Source organism: Ipomoea nil, unplaced genomic scaffold, assembly GCF_001879475.1.
Source record: "Ipomoea nil cultivar Tokyo-kokei standard unplaced genomic scaffold, Asagao_1.1 scaffold0188, whole genome shotgun sequence".
NCBI classification, from domain to species: domain Eukaryota; kingdom Viridiplantae; phylum Streptophyta; class Magnoliopsida; order Solanales; family Convolvulaceae; genus Ipomoea; species Ipomoea nil.
In genome coordinates, this window is record NW_017616616.1 from 2518160 (window position 1) to 2542492 (window position 24333).

The 24333-nt window shown below is 36.9% G+C and overlaps 3 protein-coding genes across 4 annotated transcripts; all 3 read right to left on the reverse strand.

Moving 5' to 3' along the window:
• Window positions 1-1924: 1924 nt before the first annotated feature.
• LOC109182512 lies at window positions 1925-5475 on the reverse strand. 2 transcript variants are annotated; one of them, XM_019332650.1, is made up of 6 exons: window positions 5217-5475; window positions 4033-4187; window positions 3308-3949; window positions 3013-3186; window positions 2760-2899; window positions 1925-2376 (listed from the first exon to the last, which is right to left on the reverse strand). In XM_019332650.1, exons 3-6 carry the CDS (start codon window positions 3908-3910, stop codon window positions 2226-2228), a joined length of 1068 nt encoding a protein of 355 aa, XP_019188195.1. In that variant the 5' UTR covers window positions 3911-3949; window positions 4033-4187; window positions 5217-5475; the 3' UTR covers window positions 1925-2225. The 2 variants fall into 2 exon arrangements, with proteins under 2 accessions (XP_019188195.1, XP_019188188.1); XM_019332643.1 differs by lacking the exon at window positions 5217-5475 and having other exon boundaries at window positions 4033-4251.
• A 4268-nt stretch (window positions 5476-9743) lies between these two features.
• LOC109186530 lies at window positions 9744-10808 on the reverse strand. The gene has a single exon (XM_019336549.1). The coding sequence runs from the start codon at window positions 10806-10808 to the stop codon at window positions 9744-9746; it is 1065 nt and encodes a 354-aa protein (XP_019192094.1).
• A 9682-nt stretch (window positions 10809-20490) lies between these two features.
• Window positions 20491-22862, reverse strand: LOC109186537 (protein FAR1-RELATED SEQUENCE 5-like). The gene is made up of 5 exons (XM_019336561.1): window positions 22772-22862; window positions 22289-22387; window positions 21338-21995; window positions 20596-21093; window positions 20491-20524 (listed from the first exon to the last, which is right to left on the reverse strand). The coding sequence occupies exons 1-5, from the start codon at window positions 22860-22862 to the stop codon at window positions 20491-20493; spliced, it is 1380 nt and encodes a 459-aa protein (XP_019192106.1).
• Between the last annotated feature and the right edge of the window lie 1471 nt (window positions 22863-24333).

The window sequence follows — 24333 nt, forward strand, 5'->3', positions numbered from 1 at the left end:
ATTCACTATTTTTATTGTTGAAAAAACTCTTTCAACACTTGCAAGCAACACTAATAATATTAAAGCTAATTTCAAAAAAAAAAATTAAAACTAATTTTACAAGTAAAAAAACTAATGAAAAATTGAGTAACTTTAAATTAGGATGAAGGGTTTATGGAATTTAAATTAGAATTAAGGGTACTTTTCTGAGTAAAAATGGAACTCGAATATGAAATAATCTTATAGTATGTCCTTGATATTGAATACTGGATGAGAAAATAAAATAAAATAATTTTGTGTATTATTATGGCTATACACTTGAGTTTTGCTCTTCTAAGAATAACCATTTTCCGGCGACGGCATAGAACGTGAAAATCCCGGTGACCGGCGCTTGGAGCAACACCGTAGCCAACGAGGTGAGGAAAATTAATCTGAGCCTTTGAGCCACGAATTTCAAAAGCCGCCTTTCCTCCTCGGGTCCCGAATCTCCGCCGCGAACTTCCCCTGCCGCCGCCAATCCTGATGAGCCCCCGCTCTCCGTCGCCCCTACCGGTCCCGTACAATACGGCGTCACAGCCGACAACATTTCCGATACATCGGAATCTCCCAGAAGGCGTTCGCCGAGGAAAAGATCAATGTCGTCGGACATAGTTTCTTCATACATTTCTGGGTTCAGAACTTAAGCTGCCATGAGGAAAAGAAAGAACAAGAACAGAGGAAACTAGCTAGCTCTTGGATAAGAATTGAAGAAAAACAGAAAACCAGTGATTGAGGATGTGAGAAAACTAGTTCCATAACTATGTACGGAGTAATATTATTTTTGAAATGCATTTAATATTACGTAATATTTAATTTTAATACTTTGTATTAAAGGTTTATTATTTTAACTAATTAAGAGTTTATTATTATTTAACTAATTACTCATTTTAAATATCTACCATATGCATAAATTGAATATATTTCAGATATATACGGTATAAAGTCTTTTTACATTAGTAGTTTACTATACAATCATGTAAATAAAAAGCAAAAAATTCATATTTAGTTCTTATTAATATATATGCAATATGCACTTGCATATATTGAAAAAGAAGTATATAAATTTAATAAAATATATTTTATTGGTAGTTTCATTTTTTAAAAATGGAATATTGACCAACTATTTCATATAAGCACTTAAATATGTTTCATTCAAGTATAATACAAGTAGAATAGGACCAAAAATTCTAGCAATCTTATAACAAAAATAAAAAAATAAAAATCATTATCATAGCTACATAGCCAAAGTGATTAAAAATGAAGTCTCAACCAAACTCCTATAACCCTTTTTCATATACACAACAATTCCCTAGCTCACAAAGCCCCCAAACAAGTAAAAAACTAGAAATATGAAATATATAGGCAAGCAAATATGAAATATATAGGCAAGCAAATAGGGGTAAAACGTTGGAGACAGGTATTATCGATCGATTCCTGTTACGCTAATTTATCCTTTGGGTTTCAGGAACAGATCGAATAAAACCGCTGCCTCCAGTGTCTCAACCATCCCCACCACACACAAAGAAGCAAAAACTTAAAACCATAGAAAGCAATGGAGCTGATCTCAAAACACTCGCATATCAGCTCAGATTTTATATTTGGGTGAACCGATCAAAGAGAGATGAAAGCAAGGGGAAATTTTGGCAAAGCGTTAGGTTCTGTGGGTTATGGCTCACTAACGTATTTTCTGCTGCTAAATCTTTATACCTACGATCTTGATGAGTCAGGATATAAGAAAATCTTTGAACGAGAAACTTTGACCTTTGAATGGGAGGTAGGTGAGTTGGTGAATGGTCATGGACATAGGGTATACTGGGACCCACTATCATCTCTGTTCCAACTATTACCCGGGGTCCACTCGTGGGGAAGAAAAGGCAAATGGCAAGAACAGGGAACAAGTACTACATGAAAACTTAGTGTGGACCATATATTACACCTTGCAAAGGAAGTTACAGAGCTAAGATGGCAACTGCAGAAAATACATATATGTATATGTGAGTGTCTATGTATTGTATGCATAGCATATTCACAATTTTGCATCATTGCAAAGGGGTTTCTGTGGTTGAGATGGAACTTTGCCCGGGACCATTACAAACGTTGCATCTGCAGACTGGGCATACCCTGAAAGGAAAACTGGAGAATTGAAGTAAACGCAACTGGGTACATTTCCCGTGGAAAGCGGGCAGATAAAGAATCCAGTAGGGTAGTTAAAAAAAAAAAAAAAAAAAAAAAAAAAAAAAAAAAAAAAAAAAAAGAACCCTCAGCCATTTATCAATACATGTCATGTGATATTCATGATGACAAGGGAGAACCCTCAGTTTGTCGCCATCTTCATACTCAGCCAAACAGATGTAGCACCTGTTAAGGAATAAAAAGAAACAGCACCCATCAGTTGTGTCCCCAACTACCACGCATCGTTGGTCTCGCTATCATTCAAGCACATCGGGATCCGGAAAACATATAATTGCAGTTGTTTTGTTTTTTTTTTTTTTGCTGGTTTGTTAGTTCTCTGAATTTCACATCTAACTTGGCGAATGACAGAAAATTTTTAGTCATTGCCTCAAATGTAATAAGTGTTTTTAACAGTTAGTATGGTGATCCAACATTTTAACGGTGTTTTGGTTTTGATGAAAACAAATCAACGCTTTTTAGCAGTTATTAGAGAAAGTAAATGGCAACGACTAAGGTGTTTTGTTTTGATAATCAAGAATGGCATTGTTTAGCAGATGAAGAAGGCTTACTGCTGTGTATCACCCAACGCATTTTCAACGGGATCTAAAGTTTTGTGGTATTTGAGAGGAAATGCATCTACTGTAGCTTCTGGAGCTGGGAGCGAGAACGTTGATAGTGAGAAAGATTGTCTATGAATCTCGTCGATTACCTACAGAACATAAATAAAAGAAGGCGTGTGAATGTTTATACAACAGCTTTCCTTTCAAGAATATATACTCACTTCATAGAAAAGAGGAGAGAGGATAGGATCTTAGAGATAACCTCAAATAAGGCCTCGGCAAGCATGATTATTCGTGAAATACTTGCAAGGGTACTGAACTCTTCAGATGTGAAGAATGACTCGCACGAGCATGTACCATCAGGGTGGAGCCCGGATGGGCAAAATGATGGTTGTGAAACCCGATTTCTGTGCCCTCTGTGAACTCTTTCAGAGATCTATAGGCATATACAACAATTGTTAAATAACACCATAATCACTAACCATATGGAAATGCTATGAAGCATATAGAAGACAATCAATCATAAGTTATAGGAAAGAGTGAAGAAGATAAAGCACCTCTGATCTTGATGGCAATCGTCGTTCGTTTCTGTGATGACCTGTTTCTCCTAAGTAACTGGAACCATATCCAACTCCATCATAGTGGAGATCACCATTCAAATCAATAAGCCATCTGTCATGAGACCCTAGATCATCAGCATTTCCAGTGGCAAAAACAATTGTTGGGGAACCATTATGCCTCCTTAAACTGTGTCTCGATAAAGCATCCCAAAAGAGCCTCCTACTATTTCTTCTTGCGTCACGGTTATTTATATCAGCAACACTACTAGATAAGATGTTGGAAGAGATACTCACCACATCAACATGAAACAAATCTCTAATGCTTCGATCCTGATCCTGATCCTCATCATTGCCCGCCAAAAGAAATCTTGAACTAGAAGTTGTAGTTACTTGAGGGTTATCATCCCCAGGCAATGCAAGTCTTCTAGCCGACTCAAGGACTTCAGAAACGGGCCCGGAACTAGAGCTGGTGTCATCAGTTCCAGGATGTTCAAGAAAATCCCCTCCTTCTGGACATGAGTTCTGCACCTCCTGCACTACATTGCGTGAATTTTCACCATCCTTTTCAGAATTCTGGGTATCAATGTCTTCAACCACCATACTGACTGTTTCAATTTCTGAGATCAATTCACGAGAAGCCTGTTCACAGAATTGAAGCAACCACATCACTATCCCTCCAATAATGCTATATAACAAACCAGAGCAATATAATAGTATCTTACCAGATGGGCTATTGGCTGCTTATTCCTCAAACTTCGGGTCCTATGGCTGCTAGCTTCAACATTTGGTAAAGCATCACGAGATATGTCCTCTTTAAAGCTACTACTACTTTCTGATGAAGTTCCAGGTTCAAATTCGGAACTAGCATACCCAACTTCTGCACTAAATATTAAAGATTCTGTTACAGATTCTTTGAGAAATATCATTAATTGGAGCTTGATTTTCCAAGGAACTTATTAGTGAGTTTTGAAGATAATCTTCAAGCTGCATATGAAGAATGGCAAATCATAAAGTTCCAAAAAGAGAACCATAACATCATACGATCCATCAGATAAGAAGCAGCATGCTACAAACATTGTGATGCCATTTCATCACCAAGCTCTTTAATGAGCATTACCACATTCCAAAAGAAAGAAGACATTAACCTATGTGGCATTGCCATTAAAAAATAAAATTTAAAAAAAAAAAGTTACAGAAAACTACTTCTAGTAATTCAATGGAGAAAGACTGAATCATTCCAAAGCAGGATTTCAAGGTTTATGATGCAAAAGTTAAATTTTAAATTGCAAGGCAAGAATAATTGGATTCAGAAGAACTAAGGACTGTAGTTTCTTAAAATTAAATTCTATTTCTTATGGTAGAAAATGAAGAACATATTCTCAACCTCCTCAAACAGACTTTGTGTGTTTGACAAAAAACTTAAGATCCAAGCTTCCTTACATTGCAATTCCAATATTAATCTCATACCAATATCAATTACCAAGAGCACATTTAAGCTAACAATCCTACATTTGGGCATCAATTTGATACTTTATCCACTCATCCACTTTTCACATCCTTTGGTGGGTAATCAAAATTAAATTTTGGGCATACAATTTAACGTACAAAGATTAGGGTTTCCAATTAATTTCCTTAAAAGTTTGAATTAAATCAAATAGAACCCAATCACCAACAAAAAAAGAACAGATTTAGCTCCAGATCATTACAGTTGACTTTTGCTGGGCAAGAACAACGATTTCAAATTTAAATCTGCAAACCCGCCATCATCAATTAAACAATCAAAAAATTATCGCGAAACAGAAAAATCCAGGGGGAAAAAAAATGAAATCAACCCCTCAACAATCTTAATCATCCAAATTAAAATCAACCGTGTGGGTATCATTCGTAAGGATAGAAGAAACGATACCTCGAGGGTAGTCACCACAAAGAAGAGAAGACAGTATGTGCTTTGATGCCTTGGGTCTTGACTGAGAAGACCCGGAGCCAGATGATGATAAAGAACCCCCGATGCCTAAGCGACTGCTGCTAGAGCGCTGGTAAAGATGGAAAGTCCCAATCACAGTATTTTCGGGGAAATGGAAGACAGAGAGCGGGAGAGAGAGAAAGGCGCACAGACATGAATGGCGAAAGTCATCGCAATTCGCAACCCGATTTGTTTAGAGCATTGGTGGAGTTATTTTGCAGTCTCTAACGGGTTGTTTTGGTTGGACGTAATTAATTCCTACTTGAATTGTAATTCAACACAATCAACAATTACATTGTTTTTTTTTTAAAGTCAACCTGGAGGTTGTATTTATAGAAGTGGTAAAATAGAGTCTGGAGGGACATTGTCCTAGTACATAGCAGTATCAAGCGTAAAAGCTGTAGTAGCTAGAGTATGAGCTAATGAATTGTGTAATCTAGGAATGTAAATAATTGAGCAATAAGAAAAAGTAGATATATGAGTTCTGCAGTTGTCGATAGCATAACTCAGGTATGACCGTGGTGTTGTTGATGGTCCCGATAGATAGGACTGTAGCACTAGGCAATCCGTGAATACTTGTATAGATAGTTCATCCCGTCTCTTAAGCCATGATAAGACTTCTTTGCATGCAATAGCCTCAGCCGATAGCGGGGAGTGGCATCCAATCAATGGGGCGGTGAAAGCCGACAAATAATGGCCGTTGGCGTCGAGGAGGATCGCCCCAACAGCAGCGGCATTCGTTCCGTGGTGGTAGCTCGCGTCCATGTAGCATTTTACTGGTGATGTTGATGCACCATGGTGCGGGTCCAAGGCAGTGTGTGGCGGCGGTAAAATAGCGGCAGCCGGTCCAGCAGTAAGCGGCAGTGGTGGCTGGTCGGCAGTATGGGCAGTAGCGGCCGTACCTCGGCGTCGATCCGGCTGTGGCGCACGGTGGTGGACCAATTTACACGCCTTCATCGTGGACGTTGCAGTCAATAATAACTTGGTTGGCGTTGGTAGGCAGGCATCCCACACTGCTCCGTTTCGCGCTCTCCATAAATGATAAAGAATTGCAGCTGCATAGATAATTCCATCAAAGTCTAGAACATTCAAGATTGCACTAAACCATTCATGGAAAACATTTGTCATAATAATGGGGATTGGAAGGTTGGATTTAGCCCATATGGAGTGTGCATAGTCACACAAAACTAATGCATGCATGGTATCTTCATTCATTCTTCCACACATGGCACACATCGGGTTAACCTCCACTCTCTTTATAAGCAAGTTGTTGGTAGTAGGGAGGATATCACAAATAGCCCTCCATAAGAATGTCTTCCACTTGGGTGGGATTTTTAGTTTCCATAGGGTTAGCCATTCACTAAAAATCCCATTAGAATTGTTCTCATAGTTTCCAACTATTCGTTTATATCCACTTTTGACTGAATAATAACCATTAGGATCATCATACCAATACCATATATCTTCATACTCAGGGGCAACCGGTATTCTCTGAATTCTAGGTATATCATCTGGTTGGAAAATATCAGCTAGTATGTGCGGGTCCCATGTTTTTGTACCTTGATCAATTAATCCTATCACTTTGGCTCCAGACAGGTGTTGTGGCATTTCCGTATGAATCATAGGATCAATCACATCCTGTAACCAAGGGTGTTCCCATATCAAGGTAGATTCCCCGTTCCCAATTCGCCTTCGTATACCTCCACATATTAAATCTTTAGCTGCCATAATGCTCCGCCAGCAGAAACTTGGATTATTTTCTATAGTTGCCTCTAGGAAAGTATCCTTTGGGTAATATCTGGCCTTATAAACCCTGGCTACCAATGAGTCTGGGTTAGTGAGCAATCTCCACGCCTGTTTACCCAGCATTGCCAAATTAAATGCCCTTAAGTCTTTAAACCCCATGCCTCCATGTTTCTTTGGGACACACAATCTATCCCAGGCTTTCCAGTGTATGCCCCGCTCGGTTCCTGACCCCACCAGTACCGATTCATAACCCGCTCAATAGCTGTACAAGTAGATATAGGTAATAGGAAGACACTCATTGAAAAAGTTGGCATTGCCTGGGCCACACTTTTTAACAAGATCTCCTTTCCAGCCTGAGTTAACAATCTCTTATTCCAGGACCCAATCCTTTGCCTTATTTTATCCTCTATATATGCAAACGTCGCCTTTTTATTTCTGCCCACAAAGGAGGGTAGTCCTAGGTATTTCCCAAAGCTTGGAGCTTGGTTAACACCTAGTATTTGTGCTATCATACCCCTATCATTCTGCCCCGTATTCCTGCTATAGCATATGCTGGATTTATGATAATTTATCTTCTGGCCAGATAAACTCTCATATAGTAACAAACAATTTTTAATTTCAAATGCTTCCTGTGTATTTGCTCTGAAAAACAGTAGGCTATCATCTGCGAAAAATAAGTGAGAGATCGGAGGTGCCCCTCTAGCAACCCTGCATCCATGTATTAATCCACTATCCTGCGCTCGCTGCAATAGAACTGACAGCCCTTCTGCACAGATAATAAATAAATACGGGGATAATGGATCCCCTGGCGGAGACCACGCGTGGGTGTAATGGGAGAGCTACGAGAGTCATTAATCAAAAGATTATATGACACAGTAGTGACACATAACATAATCAATTCAACCCACCTACTATCAAAACCCAGGGCTAATAACATTTCACGGAGAAAGGGCCATTCCATGCGATCGTAGGCTTTGGCCATATCTAATTTAAGTGCTTCCCATCCTACAGCACCACATTGCTTCCTGTTCAAGAAATGCCCTACCTCAGCAGCTACAAGGATATTGTCAGTAATCAACCTGTCCAGAATAAATGCACTCTGTGAGCCAGATATTATCTTCTCCATTAATGGTTTCATTCTCTGTGTAATCATCTTCGCCATAATCCTGTAAATCACATTGCTCAGAGCTATAGGGCGAAAATCCGTTATCATTTCAGGGATTTTCTTCTTCGGAATGAGTACCGCATCCGTATCGTTCAGACCAGAGGGGAAGACACGATTATTGAGGCAGTTAAGAATAAATGTCGAAATATCACCTCCAACTATATCCCAAAAGTGCTGGTAAAATCCTGGGTTCATACCGTCCGGACCAGGTGCCTTGTCCGGGGCCATTGCAAACAGAGCCTCCTTAACATCAGCTAGCTCAAAGGGTCGTAATAAGGATTCATTCTGAGTACGGGTCACACGGGGGGTTATCCCAGAGAATAAAACATCACCATCCACAGGTCCACCAGAGGAAAATATATGGGTAAAATAATCCAAAATAATTGTATTCATAGCATTTCCTTCCAACCAATCCCCATTATCATTCATAAGCTTATAAATAGTATTTTTCTTCTTATGATGAGAGGCGTACCTGTGATAAAATCTTGTATTCGCGTCAGCATTCTTGAGCCAATGTTGCTTAGCTCTCTGTTTCCAGTAAACATCCTCCTGGGCCTCCATATTACACAGAAGTCCTTCCAGCCTTTGGAATTCAGCCAAAGAAGCAGAGTCAGTGTGACCCCTAAGACGCAGTTGCTGTTTCCGCAGGAGCATGATTTTCTCCCCAAACTTATGATACCGATCACCACCCCATCTGGTTAACCGGTTCCCACAATGCATTATACAGTCCTGGACCCCATCACGCCTTCCCTCCTCCCATGACTTTTCCACAACATTCCTGCACCCATCATCATATATCCAAGCCATCTCAAACCGAAAGCCCCTCCTCCCTCGCCCTCCTTCCTGGAACGTGTCATTAATACTCAAAAATAACGCGGAGTGATCCGATTTCCGCATCAGATTATTAACAACCCTGACCCCCAGCACAATCTCTCGCCAATCATCAGATGCCAGTACCTTATCCAACATTTCCTCAATACAAGTGGGTGTTCCTTTCCCTTTTTCCCAAGTAAAACGGTACCCCTCCATAGGCAATTGAGTCAAACCACATTGATCAATAGTCTCCCCAAACCCGCGTAGGAGATTATTGGGATGTGGATTGCCCCCCCCCCCCCCCTTATTCTCATGCTGAAACAACAGCTCGTTAAAATCCCCGATCATAACCCAAGGTAGGGTAGAGCGCTGCGCGAAGGATTTTATCAAGTCCCATGCCTCCGTGCGCCTATGTCGCTGGGGGTAGCCATAATAACACGTCATCCTCCATCTGGGAAAGCTGGGCATATTCACCTCAATATCAATATAGTTTTTAGAGTAACTCAAAAGACTTGCTGTATCATTCTTACGCCACAGTAGTGCTAGACCACCACCACCCTGCGGAGTCGGATTAACATAAAAAAGACCATCAAAACCAAGGGAGACACGAATCCTCTCAGCATGTATTCGTTCCACCATGGTTTCCATAAGAAAAATAAAATCAGGCTTCTTACGGGACGCTAGGTCCGTTAACTCACGAACTGTTCGTGGATTGCCCAAGCCACGACAGTTCCAGCTGATAGTACTCATAATGATGGGCGGGTCTGGGAACCAGTACCCGCCGCAGACATGTTTTTTTGGATCTCTGTCATAACAACATCCCCACCATTCTTCACACCGCTCACATCATTCATATTCAAATCCGCCCGCCTCCTCTTCGTTGCCGCCTCAACAACCACGCTCTCACCACAAACCCGTGTAGCGTCGGATGTTGCGTCACCATGGCTATCACCCCGCACACTCGGTATAGCATCCAATGGGGATCCCGCCATAGGCTTGCCGTTCATGTCCAGCAACCATGACGCACCCACTTTTCGTGGACCCTTCTTAAAACCCGCACGTAAGCCCTCACCATACGGATATTGCTCAATCGGAACACCTGCATCCCTTGCTCTCAGACAATACTTGTGTAGATGCCCCATCATACCGCAGAAGTAACAGAAATTATGCAGCCTTTCATACTTAAAGTTAACCCAACAAGTTGACTTATCCCTCTTCATGAACTTCATACGACGCTTCAGTGGTTTCAAAACTGAAATTGAAACCCTAATTCGATGGAATGTTTTCCATGGCGCATTCGCAAATCTGTCATCAATCTTAATAAACGTTCCAAGGAAGTTTCCAACCTGTTCCAGAATAATGTCAGAGGTGTAGCCCAGTGGTAAGTCATGTACCTGAATCCACATATCAACCGTATCCAGCGGTACCGTGCCCGGAATAACCCCATCCTGAACCTGTTTGCAAACAAGCGTGTGATTCTCAAAGGACCATGGCCTTCCCTCAAGAACCAATTGAATATCCGTTTCATGGAAGAACACAAACAAAAAAAGCCCCGGTTGCAACTCTGAAACCTGTACCCCCTTAACCGGCTGCCATACCGAAGCCATGACTTGGCTCATGAACTCCGCCTTTACGAGTTTAGTAGTCAAGAATCTGCCGACTAGCCGCCACGTTTGGACCGCCGCAGCAGGCTGCTCAACCTCCGCCGCACCGGGCGGTATGAAGACGTCGTCCTCCTCGTCGTCAAGGACGACGTCAGCCCACCTCCTGCCTAACACATTCACTGCCTCCGTCACCGACTCTTGCTCCATGCTCACGAACAGGGAAAACGACACCGGGAAGCTGCCGTAGAAAGCCGCCGAGAGACGCTGGAAACTCGATGAGAGTAGGGAAGGAGAAAACCCTAGCGAAACCCTAGAGAGGAAAAAAAAATAACAATTACATTGTTTAGTTGGAGGAAATTGCAATTTCTTTCAAATGCTGAATTGTAATTCATAACTCGTCCACTATGAATAATAATTTGACAAGTTAAAAGGAAAAGAAAAAATAAGTTAATGATCATTTTACCTTCACTCTTCTTTTGTCTTGTTAGTTGTCTTCTTTATTATCTAATCTAATCTAATATAATCTAATCTAACTTTATATTTAAAAATTAAAAGGAAGATTATCTATGTATAGTTGAATTATTTAAAGATTATTATAAAATAATTTTAATTTTAATATTTAAATAATAGCTTTTAGTGTTACAAATTTACATGACTTAAATCCACATATCTAAATCTAAAATTAAAACTAAATCAAGTAAGAAATGAAAAAATTGTAAAATATTTTTAATGTATACTACAGTTCAAATTTGAAAAAAAAAAACAATATTATAAGGAAATATGGTTATTTGTAGAATGTAAAAAATGAAGAAAATCTATGTTCTCTTTAATTTTCTATTTAATAGCTGCGTTTTTATATTACATATGTTATATGCATGAATATTGTTGGTAATTATGGAAAAATAGTATTAAGATTAGTGCTATTGTACAATTTCAGAATTTTTGTTTGTTAGTTTTTTTTCGCATTTTGAGAGTTCTTTCCACTTCACATGCCATCAAAAGTATAATTTCAATTTCCCCAACTATTTTTAAATGATTGTATCAACAACTTTTATAAATAAAACATGTAAACAAATACATAAGCAGTGTTTTGAATTTTTTAATGACCTAAATAATGATGACAACCTAATAAATTTAAAAAATTATAATATGTATACTATTCATTTGCAGGTGTACATGAGAGTGCTGCATTTACACTCTCTCAATACACAGACCAAAAACGAAGATACATAGGAATCCAAATTGGTCCAGATATAGTACACAAATGGAAAGTAAAGAAGATGAGTATTGCAAACCAAAAAAGTAAGTTAGCATTTATTACAATTTTAATGAAGAACAACATGTATGTTTCATTTTTACCTTTATCTTCAACATCAAGCTTTGTATTTTGTTTCTCACTTCTCAAATTGCAGTCCACACTTACCATCCACATTAGTATGCAGTCGTAACTTATGATTTGGACTGAAAAATCTAATATTTACACCATTTGCATGCAAGTTTTCTAAAAAAAATTCACAATATTAGACATTAATAGACAAAATCAGTATAAGTAGTTAACTATATATATATATATATATATATATATATATATATATATATATATATATATATATATATATATATATATATATATAAACTAATCAAGATACTTAAATCTTATATTTTTTAAATTTAATTACATTTTAACATAGGCCTGAATCCAACAAAAAAACTTTTGACAGGTTTAAAAATCAACTTCATATTTTTTTAGCACTAAAACACACTGGTATATATCACTATATATGTAAGTTAAAAAAGTCAATTTTAAGTAAAAATTAAATCACACAAGAAGGAAAAAAAAGAAGCTAGAATGCTAAGAAAGATAAAAACAGTTTGGATAAATAATTGTAATGGGCCATAAATAATCAATAATGACACTAAATATGAATTTAAGAAAATGGAAAGAAAAGAACTAACATGCTAACCTTTTGCTTGATTATGATTGGTTTCATCTTGGAACAATCGTTATACCATACACCACGTTGCACGTAGGTCTATGCGCCTATGTGCTAAACGGTGGCATTTTAATATTACTCCGTTAGTGGACATTTGACGGGACGGACGCCTCTCCATCCGTCCAATCGCATTAAAATATATATATATATATATATATATATATATATATATATATATATATATATATATATATATATATATATATATATATATATATATATATATATATATATATATATATATATATATATATATATATATATATATATCAAACCTTTCTTCTTCACGAAGTCTTTCCATTACCACTCCCTGCAATTCAAAAACGATCACAATTTTTTCCGCGAACTACGCCAAAAACCGCAAATACTTCACCACATTCTTCTGCAAAAGGGCATACAACATCGCAAAGATACAAGTAAGCATAACTACTATTACTTCTCATTCCAAACATTCATGCTATTACTTCATTGTGTTAATACAGCAACGATACCTAGGGTTACATATTACTTGGACTTGTGTATATTCTGGTATAAGATTATGTACATTACTGTTTTCAGGTCCTATGCCTTATCATTGATAACCGCTATTTTTATACTCCACATTATGTGTATTCCTGATATATGTTATGTGTATTCATGGTATATGTTATGTGTATTCATTCATTATATTATGTACATTGGTGTTCTCAGTTGCTATACCTCATCATAGATAGTCATTATTCTTCTATTCCAAAATTATGTGTATCCTGGTTATATGTTATGTGTATTTCTTCATAGCATTATGTACATTACACATTTGCATCCCTGCAAACTTCTCAATCCCAGTATATTGTCTCTCTGGTGTTAATATTAGTGTTACCTAATACTTAAAACTGTTATTATGTGTATTATGTTATTATGTTAACTAGGGTTACATATTACTTATACTTGTGTTTATTATGATATAATATTAAGTACATTAATGTTCTCAGTTCCTATACCTCATCATAGATAACCATTTTTCTTATATTCAACATTATGTGTATCCTAGTTATATATTATGTGTATTCATTCATTAGATTATGTATATTGTATATTTGCACCCCTGTAAAATTCTCAATCGCAATCTACTGCCTGTTTGGTGTTAATATTAGTGTTACGTATTCCTTATATTTGTATTTATGTGTATTGTGTTGTTACAGATATGTCACCCCTACACCCACTAATCCCCGGAGATCTCCCAGAAAAAGGAATGTTGCACCTACATCAACACCTACAACCACGTCTGATCCTACACTACTACAAATTGCCAGAGAGGGTAAACGAAAGAAAAATATCGCTGCTTCGTCAAAGGGTGCTGAAACATGTTATGAACCACCAAATGTTGAAACCAGTACAGATGCCGGTGATGGCCCCAAACAGCCTGCTGCCAAAAAACAAAAGAAAACCCATGCCAATGCAGCTGCTGAACCTGCCAAAGCCCCAAAGAGCATAAGAAGTAATGAAAAACAGAAGAGGAGAAAACCAAGAAACAATGATTATTTATCTGTACGGACCTCCCCAAAGCAGCTCTGTGCACTCGTCAGTAGTCTGAGCCCAAAACAACACCAAGCTGTTCGAGATATGGGATTTGAATCCCTTTTAAATGCAACACTGTCCTTGTGTGATTGTGAACTTCTGAGATACCTTCTAGAGCGCTTTGATGTTGGTAGATGCTCAATACATCTGGAAGAGGAGGAGCTCCTTCTAGGAGATGATGATGTACATAAAACACTTGGCATCCCCAGAGGCCAACAGACTGGTATACATGGAGGCTGAAATAACAAGCAAGGACCCACAGTTCACTCGCTTGGTTGCACTTTGGAGACAACGATGGGGAGTGAAGACAGGCACACCAACTACAAGCCAGATGCTGAATGGCACTATTGAGAGGCGTGATCATGGAGACATGTTCAAACGTGACTTCATAATCTATGTTGTTTCCACATTGATAAGAGGCTTCAAGAACATGTTCTGCAACTACAGGCTCCTGTATTCACTGCAACATGTCAGCAAGATCCAAGACTTCAACCGGTGTGCTTACACGATACGATCTCTTGTTGAAACCACCACAACATAGAGGGGCAAACGTGATGCAGCCTTCACTGGTCCTGCAACTTTCTTGATAGTATGCACTCTGTATATTGACCTATAACCTTATGTGTATTCATGATATACATTATGTACATTGTAGACTATAATTATGTACATCTTTTAATAACTTTATGTGTATCCTACTCTGCCAACCTAAACATAAACTGATACTGATTTTGAATGGTATATCTTTTTTTTTTTTTTTTTGTTTCTCTATTTGAAGCTGGCATACCTAGACAAAGTGCATGTTAGAGGAGAAATAGTCAGAAAGAGAATTCCCACCATCACTTCATGGACTTCAAGTGATTTGAGGGCAAAGGTCAAGGTTCAAAAGAAACATAGGCGGCTTTGGAAAGGGCAAAGTCGTTGAATATATCCCAGATGCATATCAGCCACCACCTCCTCAACTGCCACCGCCCCGTGAACTGCCACAAGGTCAGGAAGTTGAAAAGGTCACCACCGCATTGAAAAAGATGACCATGAGCATTATGGAGTTCGGTGAGGTCATGGCAGGTGTTGGGGCAAAAACCTCTGTTGTTGAGATTATAAAAAATGTGTTCAGCAACTTATCCGCCACTGCCAACCTCACCCCAAGCCCGAATCCAACCCCACCAGAAAGCTTACTGCGAGATGATGATATCTACAACCAACCCAGTTTCTTGGATGCGGTTGCTGAACTTGAAGCTGCATTCCTGGCAACATTGAAGAACATGACAACTGCTGACATACCTGCACCAACTTTTAATCTCCTGACGCCAACTAGCCGTGACGCTACTCCCGAAGAGGCCCCAAGAAATGCAACTCCACCTGAAACAACACCACCTCTGCCCGAACCCACATCTGAACCCCAAGCAGCAACTCTATCAGCATCACCCACCACACCACCACCACAAACAACCGAAGGAAATACAGCAGCAGTAGCACTTACCCCAATTGCAACACTCTTGGAGCATATCGTTGATGACATAGCTGATGGTTCACCCCAATCACTACCAGCAACTGAACAGAAAACTCCAGAATAAATTGAATTTGATAGGTAAAACTCACATATCACTTAACAATATCCTTATGTGCATTTATCGTTGTTAATTATTTAATCATGTTGTTATGCCTACTGCTTAACACGTTAAAACATGTTCCTAATTACTTTTCTGTCTCTACAAAGCATCATTGCTGAATCTGAAGATGATGTTGAAGATGTCAATGTCCGGAAGAGGCCACAACGAAAGTTCAAAAACCTCCCTCTGGCTTGTCGATCCCCGTACTGGACAAGCAACATTTCAAAGCTCAAGAATGTTTCCGCCAGGGAAAAACTGATCTCAGACTATGCATTCCTGCCATCAGATGAAACTGAGTACCCTTCTTAGTATGTATTTCATTTATAACTTGTTATAACAGCTGCTTTCAGTTGATATACCACATTATGTGTATTCATGATATTTGTTATGTGTATTCATTCATAATATTATGTAGAGTAAATACCACCTATGGTCCCTCGAGTTTGGTGGCATCGCCATCAATAGTCCCTAACTTCCGTAATTACCATCTGTCATCCTCCGAGTTGTGAAAAGTTACCTTCTAGCGTCCTTCCGTTACTTCCTCCCGTCTTAGCCGTCAAAATGGAGGGTAATATTGTCATTTGACTTATACGAAAAGAGTTAATACCAGCCATGGTCCCTCGAGTTTGGTGGTTTGGCCATCTTTAGTTCCAAACTTGGCCAAACAATATTAAAGAAAGTTGGTGATTTCTCAACTTCCAACTCGAACTCCCTCTACTCCTATACAATATTCACTACTACAGAAAACGGATTTAACGTCACCATTATAACGTCGATTTTTAGAAAATCCGACGTTAAATATTTAAAAAAAATTATTTTTTAAAAAATACATATGACTTCGGTTATTTGGTATAGTCGATGCCGTAAGTCAAATAAAAAAATAAAAATAAAAATAAGAGATACGACGTCGGCGTATTATTGTGTATATTTCGAAATTTTAGGAATAATCGTGTATATATTTTTAATTTTATAAGTTATTGGGTAAATTATGAATTGTTGTGTGTATATGTTTAGGGTTTACTCTTTACATTAAAATAAATTTAAAATAATAAGAAATATACAAAATTATTTCTAAATTTCAAAATATATTTTTTAGTAGTAATATAATTAGTCCAACGTATTTTTTTTTTATGTTTAGTAGCTTGAATTAGCTTAATGAATTGTGTTCATTATATTAGTTTCATGTTTAATAGTTTGTGAATTAGTTTAATGAATTAGTTGATGTTGAATGTTAAATTGCTAGCTGCGCAGGATCTGAAAATTGATACAGGTTGGGGTAGAAACCATAAAACAAAAATAAAAATAAAAAATAAAAAAAATTACATACGACGTCAGCTTTTATGGTAAAGCCGACGTCGTATAGTTTTTAAAAATTTAATTACTAAACTTGGGACTAAAGATGGCCAAACCACCAAACTCGATGGACCTTGGCTAGTATTAACTCTTTTCGTATAAGTCAAATGACAGTATTACCCTCCATTTTGACGGCTGAAACGGGAGGAAGTAACGGAAGGACGCTAGAGGGTAACTTTTCACAACTCGGAGGATGACGGATGGTAATTACGGTAGTTAGGGACCATTGATGGCGATGCCACCAAACTCGAGGGACCATAGGTGGTATTTACTCTATTATGTACATTGGTGTTCTCAGTTGATATACCACATTATATGTATTCCTGATATATGTTATGTGTATTCATGGTATATGTTATGTGTATTCATTCATGATATTATGTACATTGGTGTATCCTGGTTATATGTTATGTGTATTACTTCATGACATTATATTACTTTAAATTGTGAAATGTTTATTTTGTAATATCAACTTGTTTTGTTTGTTTCCAGTGAAATGTTGTTTTCTGCCCATGATCTGTTTGCAACGAGGGAGGACATTGCAACATTGGCAAATGGACAACTAGCTACAAATATCCTGCAAATCTGGGCACACAGATTGACGGTGCTTGATATGAAAAGATCAATTGATCAACCAAAAAGGATCTTCTTCTCGGAAGCTGCTTACGTAAGTACACATCTAGAACTAACGCATTTTTTAAAACAATGTACTATATGACACACAACCTCTTCTTTACAAATGACGCTTGAAAATGTTGAAATAAAAGCAAGGAATATGGATATTGGTGACTTCTGTGCAAATATTGACTACCAGTTGAGGGGGACTGCAATTGATATCACAGATGCAAGTCTTGTAAGTAAAACAATATATATATATATATATATATATATATATATATATATATATATATATATATATATATGAATTCTAAGATTATTGAATTTATGTCTATATTTGACACAGTTTGTTAAATACCTTTTAATTATTCATTTCAGGTTTTCTTTACAATCTTGAGGCACAATCACTACTACTTGATGTGCTTTAACATCCCCAAGTCAAAACTTCAGATCATTGATAACAAGCTAATGCCCAAGGGAATACCAAATACGAACAGATATGAGAACTGCCCGGCTAAGTTGGTAAGATAAACTAATACTCCTATTAAATATCTATACCCTATAGTTTAATATTTACATTACTTAAATTAATTAAACACTGCAATTAGGGGTGTGCAAATTTCGGAGAAATTTCGGTTAACCGACCGAACCGACGAAATTCGGTTAACCGTTTTCGAACCGAAATATTTCGGTTCGGTTAATGGTTAAAGGTTTTCTTAAAATTCGGTTAACGGTTAATTCGGTTCGAAAGTGTCGGTTAACCGAATTAACCGAACGGTTAACCGAATTTTAGAATATATATATAATATATAATATATTAAATATTAAATATATAATTACTAAAATAAAAAATAGTCAAAATGTCAAATAGAATACATAATAATATGAATTTATTATGATATGTATTTTATTTTAATTGGAATTATTATTTTAGGAATTATTTTATGGATTTTAAATTTTAGGGTTAAAAATTTCGGTTAATCGGTTAACCGACCGATTAACCGAAAAAAAGTTCGGTTCGGTCAATTCGGTAGAGTAAATTTCGGTTCGGTTAACGGTTAAAGCAAAAAAAAGTTCGGTTAATTCGGTTCGGTTAAAACGGTTCGGTTAACCGAACGGTTAACCGAATGAACACCCCTAACTGCAATTACTATAATGTGCAGAAAACAGCTTTCTACAAATACCTCCAATCGAAGAAAAACTCCCTTGCAAGAAAAGTGAAGAATATCGAAGCTGAGTGCATTCACATGCCATGGCAAGATGAAGAGAACACAACAGATTGTGGTGTGTATTACATGCGCCACATGGAAACTTACAAAGGGACTGCAGTAGACAAGTGGGAAACTGGTTTAGTAAGGGGTGATAGTGATGTAAGTAATAATCAACTTTGTTCTACATTACACATGGTATCTCTTGTTTCTTCTAATTTTAACATGTATCTTTTGTTTACTGTAGGCTGCTTTCATTACATCGCTTAGAGCAAAATATGCAGCAAACATCATCATGTGGAAGAAAAACGAATACATGGAAACAGTCATGCAATCAGCAAGGGACAACTACAAGAAAGAGAAGTGAAACTACTAACCACAATCTGTAAAAATCAGTTCTGCTAATCCAAACACATGGTTACTTGTATTTTTGGTTCAATTTCTAGAAGTTTCAGTTGATAAACAATTATCAGAAATTTGTATATGCTCCTTTTGGTAATCCAATCTAATGTTTACTTGTATTCTATATTTTTCATATTCCCCAATATGGTTTTGTGCATAATCAATGCATATACTACACAAACTATGAACTATCAAAAATTGTACATAATCATATGAAGTAATACACATAACCCATATAATGAATACACATAAACTTTCAAACAGTGCACATACTACTAAAAAAAGTCTAACAAATATTTTATTTCTGCTAATATATACAATCAAACATCCTACTGAATGTAAACATGTACATAATACACATATGACCAAGCATATCATTTTCCTATATTGATAACTGCAAATCTAAAAATGAAATATACATAAATAAATAAAAGTAATTAACACAAATAAAAATGTACATAATCATATGAAGTAATACACATAAAGTATATAAGGAATACACATAAAGTATATAATTAATACACATAAACTTTTAAAACAGCACATATCATAATAAAAGTCTATTTTATTACTGCTGAGTTATGTGATTTAACATCGTTCTGTACGTGATACATATTACTACAATGATTAACACTAACATGTGCTTTAATTATCATCCATGCTTGACATTGTGCTAACGTGACAAAAACTAGAACCTCCGGAACTTGGGTGTACAAGATATCCATCGCCTGCAATATTTAAAATATCACCCTCAACTTGAGACTGAACAGCAGATTTTATTTTGGAAGCAACCATATTTGCAAGATGCTTCCGTCCCCTTGCTTTGTTATATTTCTTTGAAATAACGCTGGTCACCCTCCTATTCCGCAACCCTTTCATCCGCCTAGTAGATGGATCCTTTATAACACCACTTGTCGATCCTATGACACAATCTTCAAATAAACTGCCACCACATTCAGCTTCAAGTCTTTTCTTTGCATCTGCAATTGCTTCTTCACAAATCTTCCATCCTTCGATATTTTCCTGACTATAAACAGCAAGCCTCTGAAATTTCCTAATGATTTCTAATAACCAAACAGAAGATGCACCATTACCACTATCAACTCTAGACATTATATCAACATTATCAACTTCAACAACTTTTTTAGTCCACCTCTTCAAAATATACTTCTCGGGGACTTCAGAAACACAATGCACATTTAGAATGCGTAAACAATGACAACACAAAATCCCCAATTCAGTAAACAACTTGCAACTACATCCAATGTCCATTTGTCTACTGTTAAACACCACTTCATGCCTAATAATATCAACATCAGGCCTCCAGACATGATACTTATACACACCATCTTCCAACATCACACACTCTTGATAGCATGATCCACCTTTCAAAAATTGTTCTTCAAACAAATAGTATATCTCAATTGTATAAATTTTCCTAGCATGCAACAGAATCTTAACATTATCCATCACCATTGTGGGTACACCTTGTGAACACCGAACATCTTCCCCATTCTCTCTACTTCTCCACTCTGATATGACCCCAACAAATGAGTTATAAAGATCACACAAACCAGATGTCTTGGACAACCTTCTAGAAATAGAGTGATTAGTGGTCTCACTCCTTTCAGAAGATAAAATCCCACCCGAAAAATAATCTTTACTAAAAGCAGGACACCATTTTTCTCTACACCCATACAACTTTTCAATCCAGTGATTATTGTGACATTTATATGTTGTAACCATCCTGAAATAACATGCCATAGATATATTAAAGTAAACCTACAAGCATGTCAGTATATAACATACAGAACAGACTAATGTACATAATCTTATACATGAATACACATAAACTATCAAACAGATACACATAAACTTGATCCAGAAAAATAATTATGTATTCTGTATAATATAATCTACAACTATTCATTCAATGATAATCCATATGTAAACTAATAAAAAAAATAACGAAGCATACATCAGACACGTACCTCGTCCAGTAAAATTCAAACTCTGCCTCTGTATCCGTATACTTCAACAAGCAATTGAATATATCTAGGAAATCTTTTTGATTTCTTAACCCTTTAATGTGTTTCTTTGAGTTCTCGCCAATATGCCATATACATAGCCGATGTCGTGAACTTGGAAAAACTTGAACAATTGCAGCAGCCATAGCAGCACATTGATCAGTCATTATGCTTTGTGGACTTTTGTAATCCATAGATCTCAAAAATGTCTTAAACAACCATACAAATGACTCAATCTTCTCATTCATCAAAAAACCGCATCCAAACATAACATTCATGCAATGGTTATTCATACCAACAAAAGGTCCACAAATCATGTCATATTTGTTAGTACGATATGTTGTATCGTGAACTAGCAAATCCCCGAACAAATCATAGTCTCTCCTCATCCGTCCATCCCTCCAAAAAAAACTACACAACCTTGACTCCAAATCCACCTCAAAATCAAAGTAAAAATCTATTTCACTTGACTGCCTCCGTTTGAATATTTCAATCAATGTGTTTGAATCGGTACCATCCAATCTGTTCAATGCATCGGTACATAGAGAGTTATATGCATCCCTACTTGTAAACCCAACAAGTGGTGATCCCCCTGATTGTGTTTTAAGGAATCTTAAACCATCTGCAACAGACACACCACTGCTCTTCAAATCAGTAAGATATGATATATGATATGTGACCTTAGAAGGTAACTCTTGCTTGGCGGAACCAATTCATGATTATGCAACTTCTCATGCTTCGAAACAATCCACATCCCATTCTCATGTAAATCGAATTGGACAAATGCACCACAACCTATACGACCATCAATTTTAGAATAACACCCTTTTCCTGTACTCCTTTTAAATCCATCCTTCGAACAATGGAACATCTTCGTCTTCATTGTTTTTGTAGTAGAATTATATCTTTGCTTACCCCTCCTCACGCTAAAACCTACTCTAAATGCATAATCATTATACATGTCATATGCTTCATCAACCGAACACACTGACATCCCTACCAAATCCTGATCAGCTGCAAATCACATACAGTTTAACTACCCATACTATTAATGTACATAATCCATATCTACAATAAACATAAACATATGGCACAATACACATAATCATTAAAATACATAAAACCTATATCCCATACTGTTAATGTACATAATCCATAACTACAATACACATACACATATGACACAATACACATAATCATAAAACCAAACAAATCAAACCATATAATACACGTACAACCTCACTAAAACAACAACTTCAAATCAAACCATACTAACATCCAAAACAACCACAATCAAACAGCAATTCTATATCAATTCTTATATAATTCAACGGCGAGTTCAATATATTCATCATACATCAAACACAAATACAAAATAAAATCTTAAAAATCAAATACCTGGATTAGCATCCTCTGTATCTACCACTCCAACAGGATCAGGTGTATGTTCTGTCTCCGCCACATCCTGCTGCGCAATCGAATCAGACATGGCTTCCATCCAACAATTGCAGAATACGACGCAAATCGAACAATCAGATCGCTCTCGTGTTCTCTAATCCAATATGCATGATCGGCGCGACGACACCATCTCTTTAGAGCCGCTCTCTCACTTCCCTCTTCTTACCGTTTGACGGCGTTAACAGACTAATAAAAAAAAGTCCGTTACATAACAATTCCATACGGCTTCGTTTTGATGCTGGGCGTACATAGCTCTATACACCGGGGTGTATGGTATAGATTGCCATCTTAGAGCTTTAGAAGTCTAGCTTTTGGAATTTTGGTGTAAGTTTAAAATCCTCCATTTAAGCCTTATATCTAATATAGTGTTATTATCTATCAAAAAAAGTAGTGCCATTTATTGCTCTAACCTACTCCTTAATTGATTTTTATGGTGGTGTGGGTGTTAAGTGCTCAACTCTTTACATGTGATTTTTTTTTTTTTTTTTTGCTTCAATGTTAATTTTTTAAGTGGTTCAGCCTAGCGATGAGTGAATTATTTCATCTATTATGATAAGGGCATAATCTTCTAATTGCTGCATCTTATTAGTTTTTTAGAAAATTAATTATAATTCTCAAGAAATAGTCTATATTATTTTTGGGAAGATGACTTCCAAGGTAAGGAACTTCAAAATCTTGCACCAACTATTGATAAAAGAATCTTATGCCTTTTTTTTTTTTCCTGATTAAAGTGTTCTAATTAATTTTAAACCTTTATTTTTTACTTTTTGTTTCTGATTCAACATAGATAAGAGGATTGAGAAAAGTTTACCATCCTTTCAACAGCCTGAACTACCTGCAGATTGCTGAAGCTGCATACTGTGGAGGGAGGAGGGTAACCTTGGGGCGGGTAAACGGTTGAAGATAAGCATCCTTGGAAGGTGAATACTCTATTCCAGAAACTCAAAAGTTCATCAGATCCGTTCCCAAAAATTGGCAAAAGATGATTCAATCGAAGAAGATAACTGAAAAAAGCTTACCTTGAGGATGCGGCACATCGACGGGAGGCTGAAACTTGTAGTTCAGCACACAACGCGAAGCTGCGCACCAACAATCCCGGGGACATCTTCTTCGTTGATCCCATAAATATGAAATTTCTTTTTTGTACAACTTGTATTTGATTTGAAGCTGAAGTCTCTAAACATGTATCTTCTATATATAAGCGTGCAAGTGAGGTAGTGAATTGAATAGGCTACTCCTCTACAAATGGAAGTGGATACCAAGTACCAACTCTGCAAAAGCGCATTAGGCCACTCCCCTACAAATATAGCCTGACACCTACTACCTGATTGGTCAAACACTTTACAAATATATATATATATATATATATATATATATATATATATATATATATATATATATATATATAATTAATTAATTAATTTCACTTTTGGTCCCACGACTTTTGAGTTCGTATCACTTTTGGTGCACAACTTTAATATTTTACAATTTTGGTTCATAAC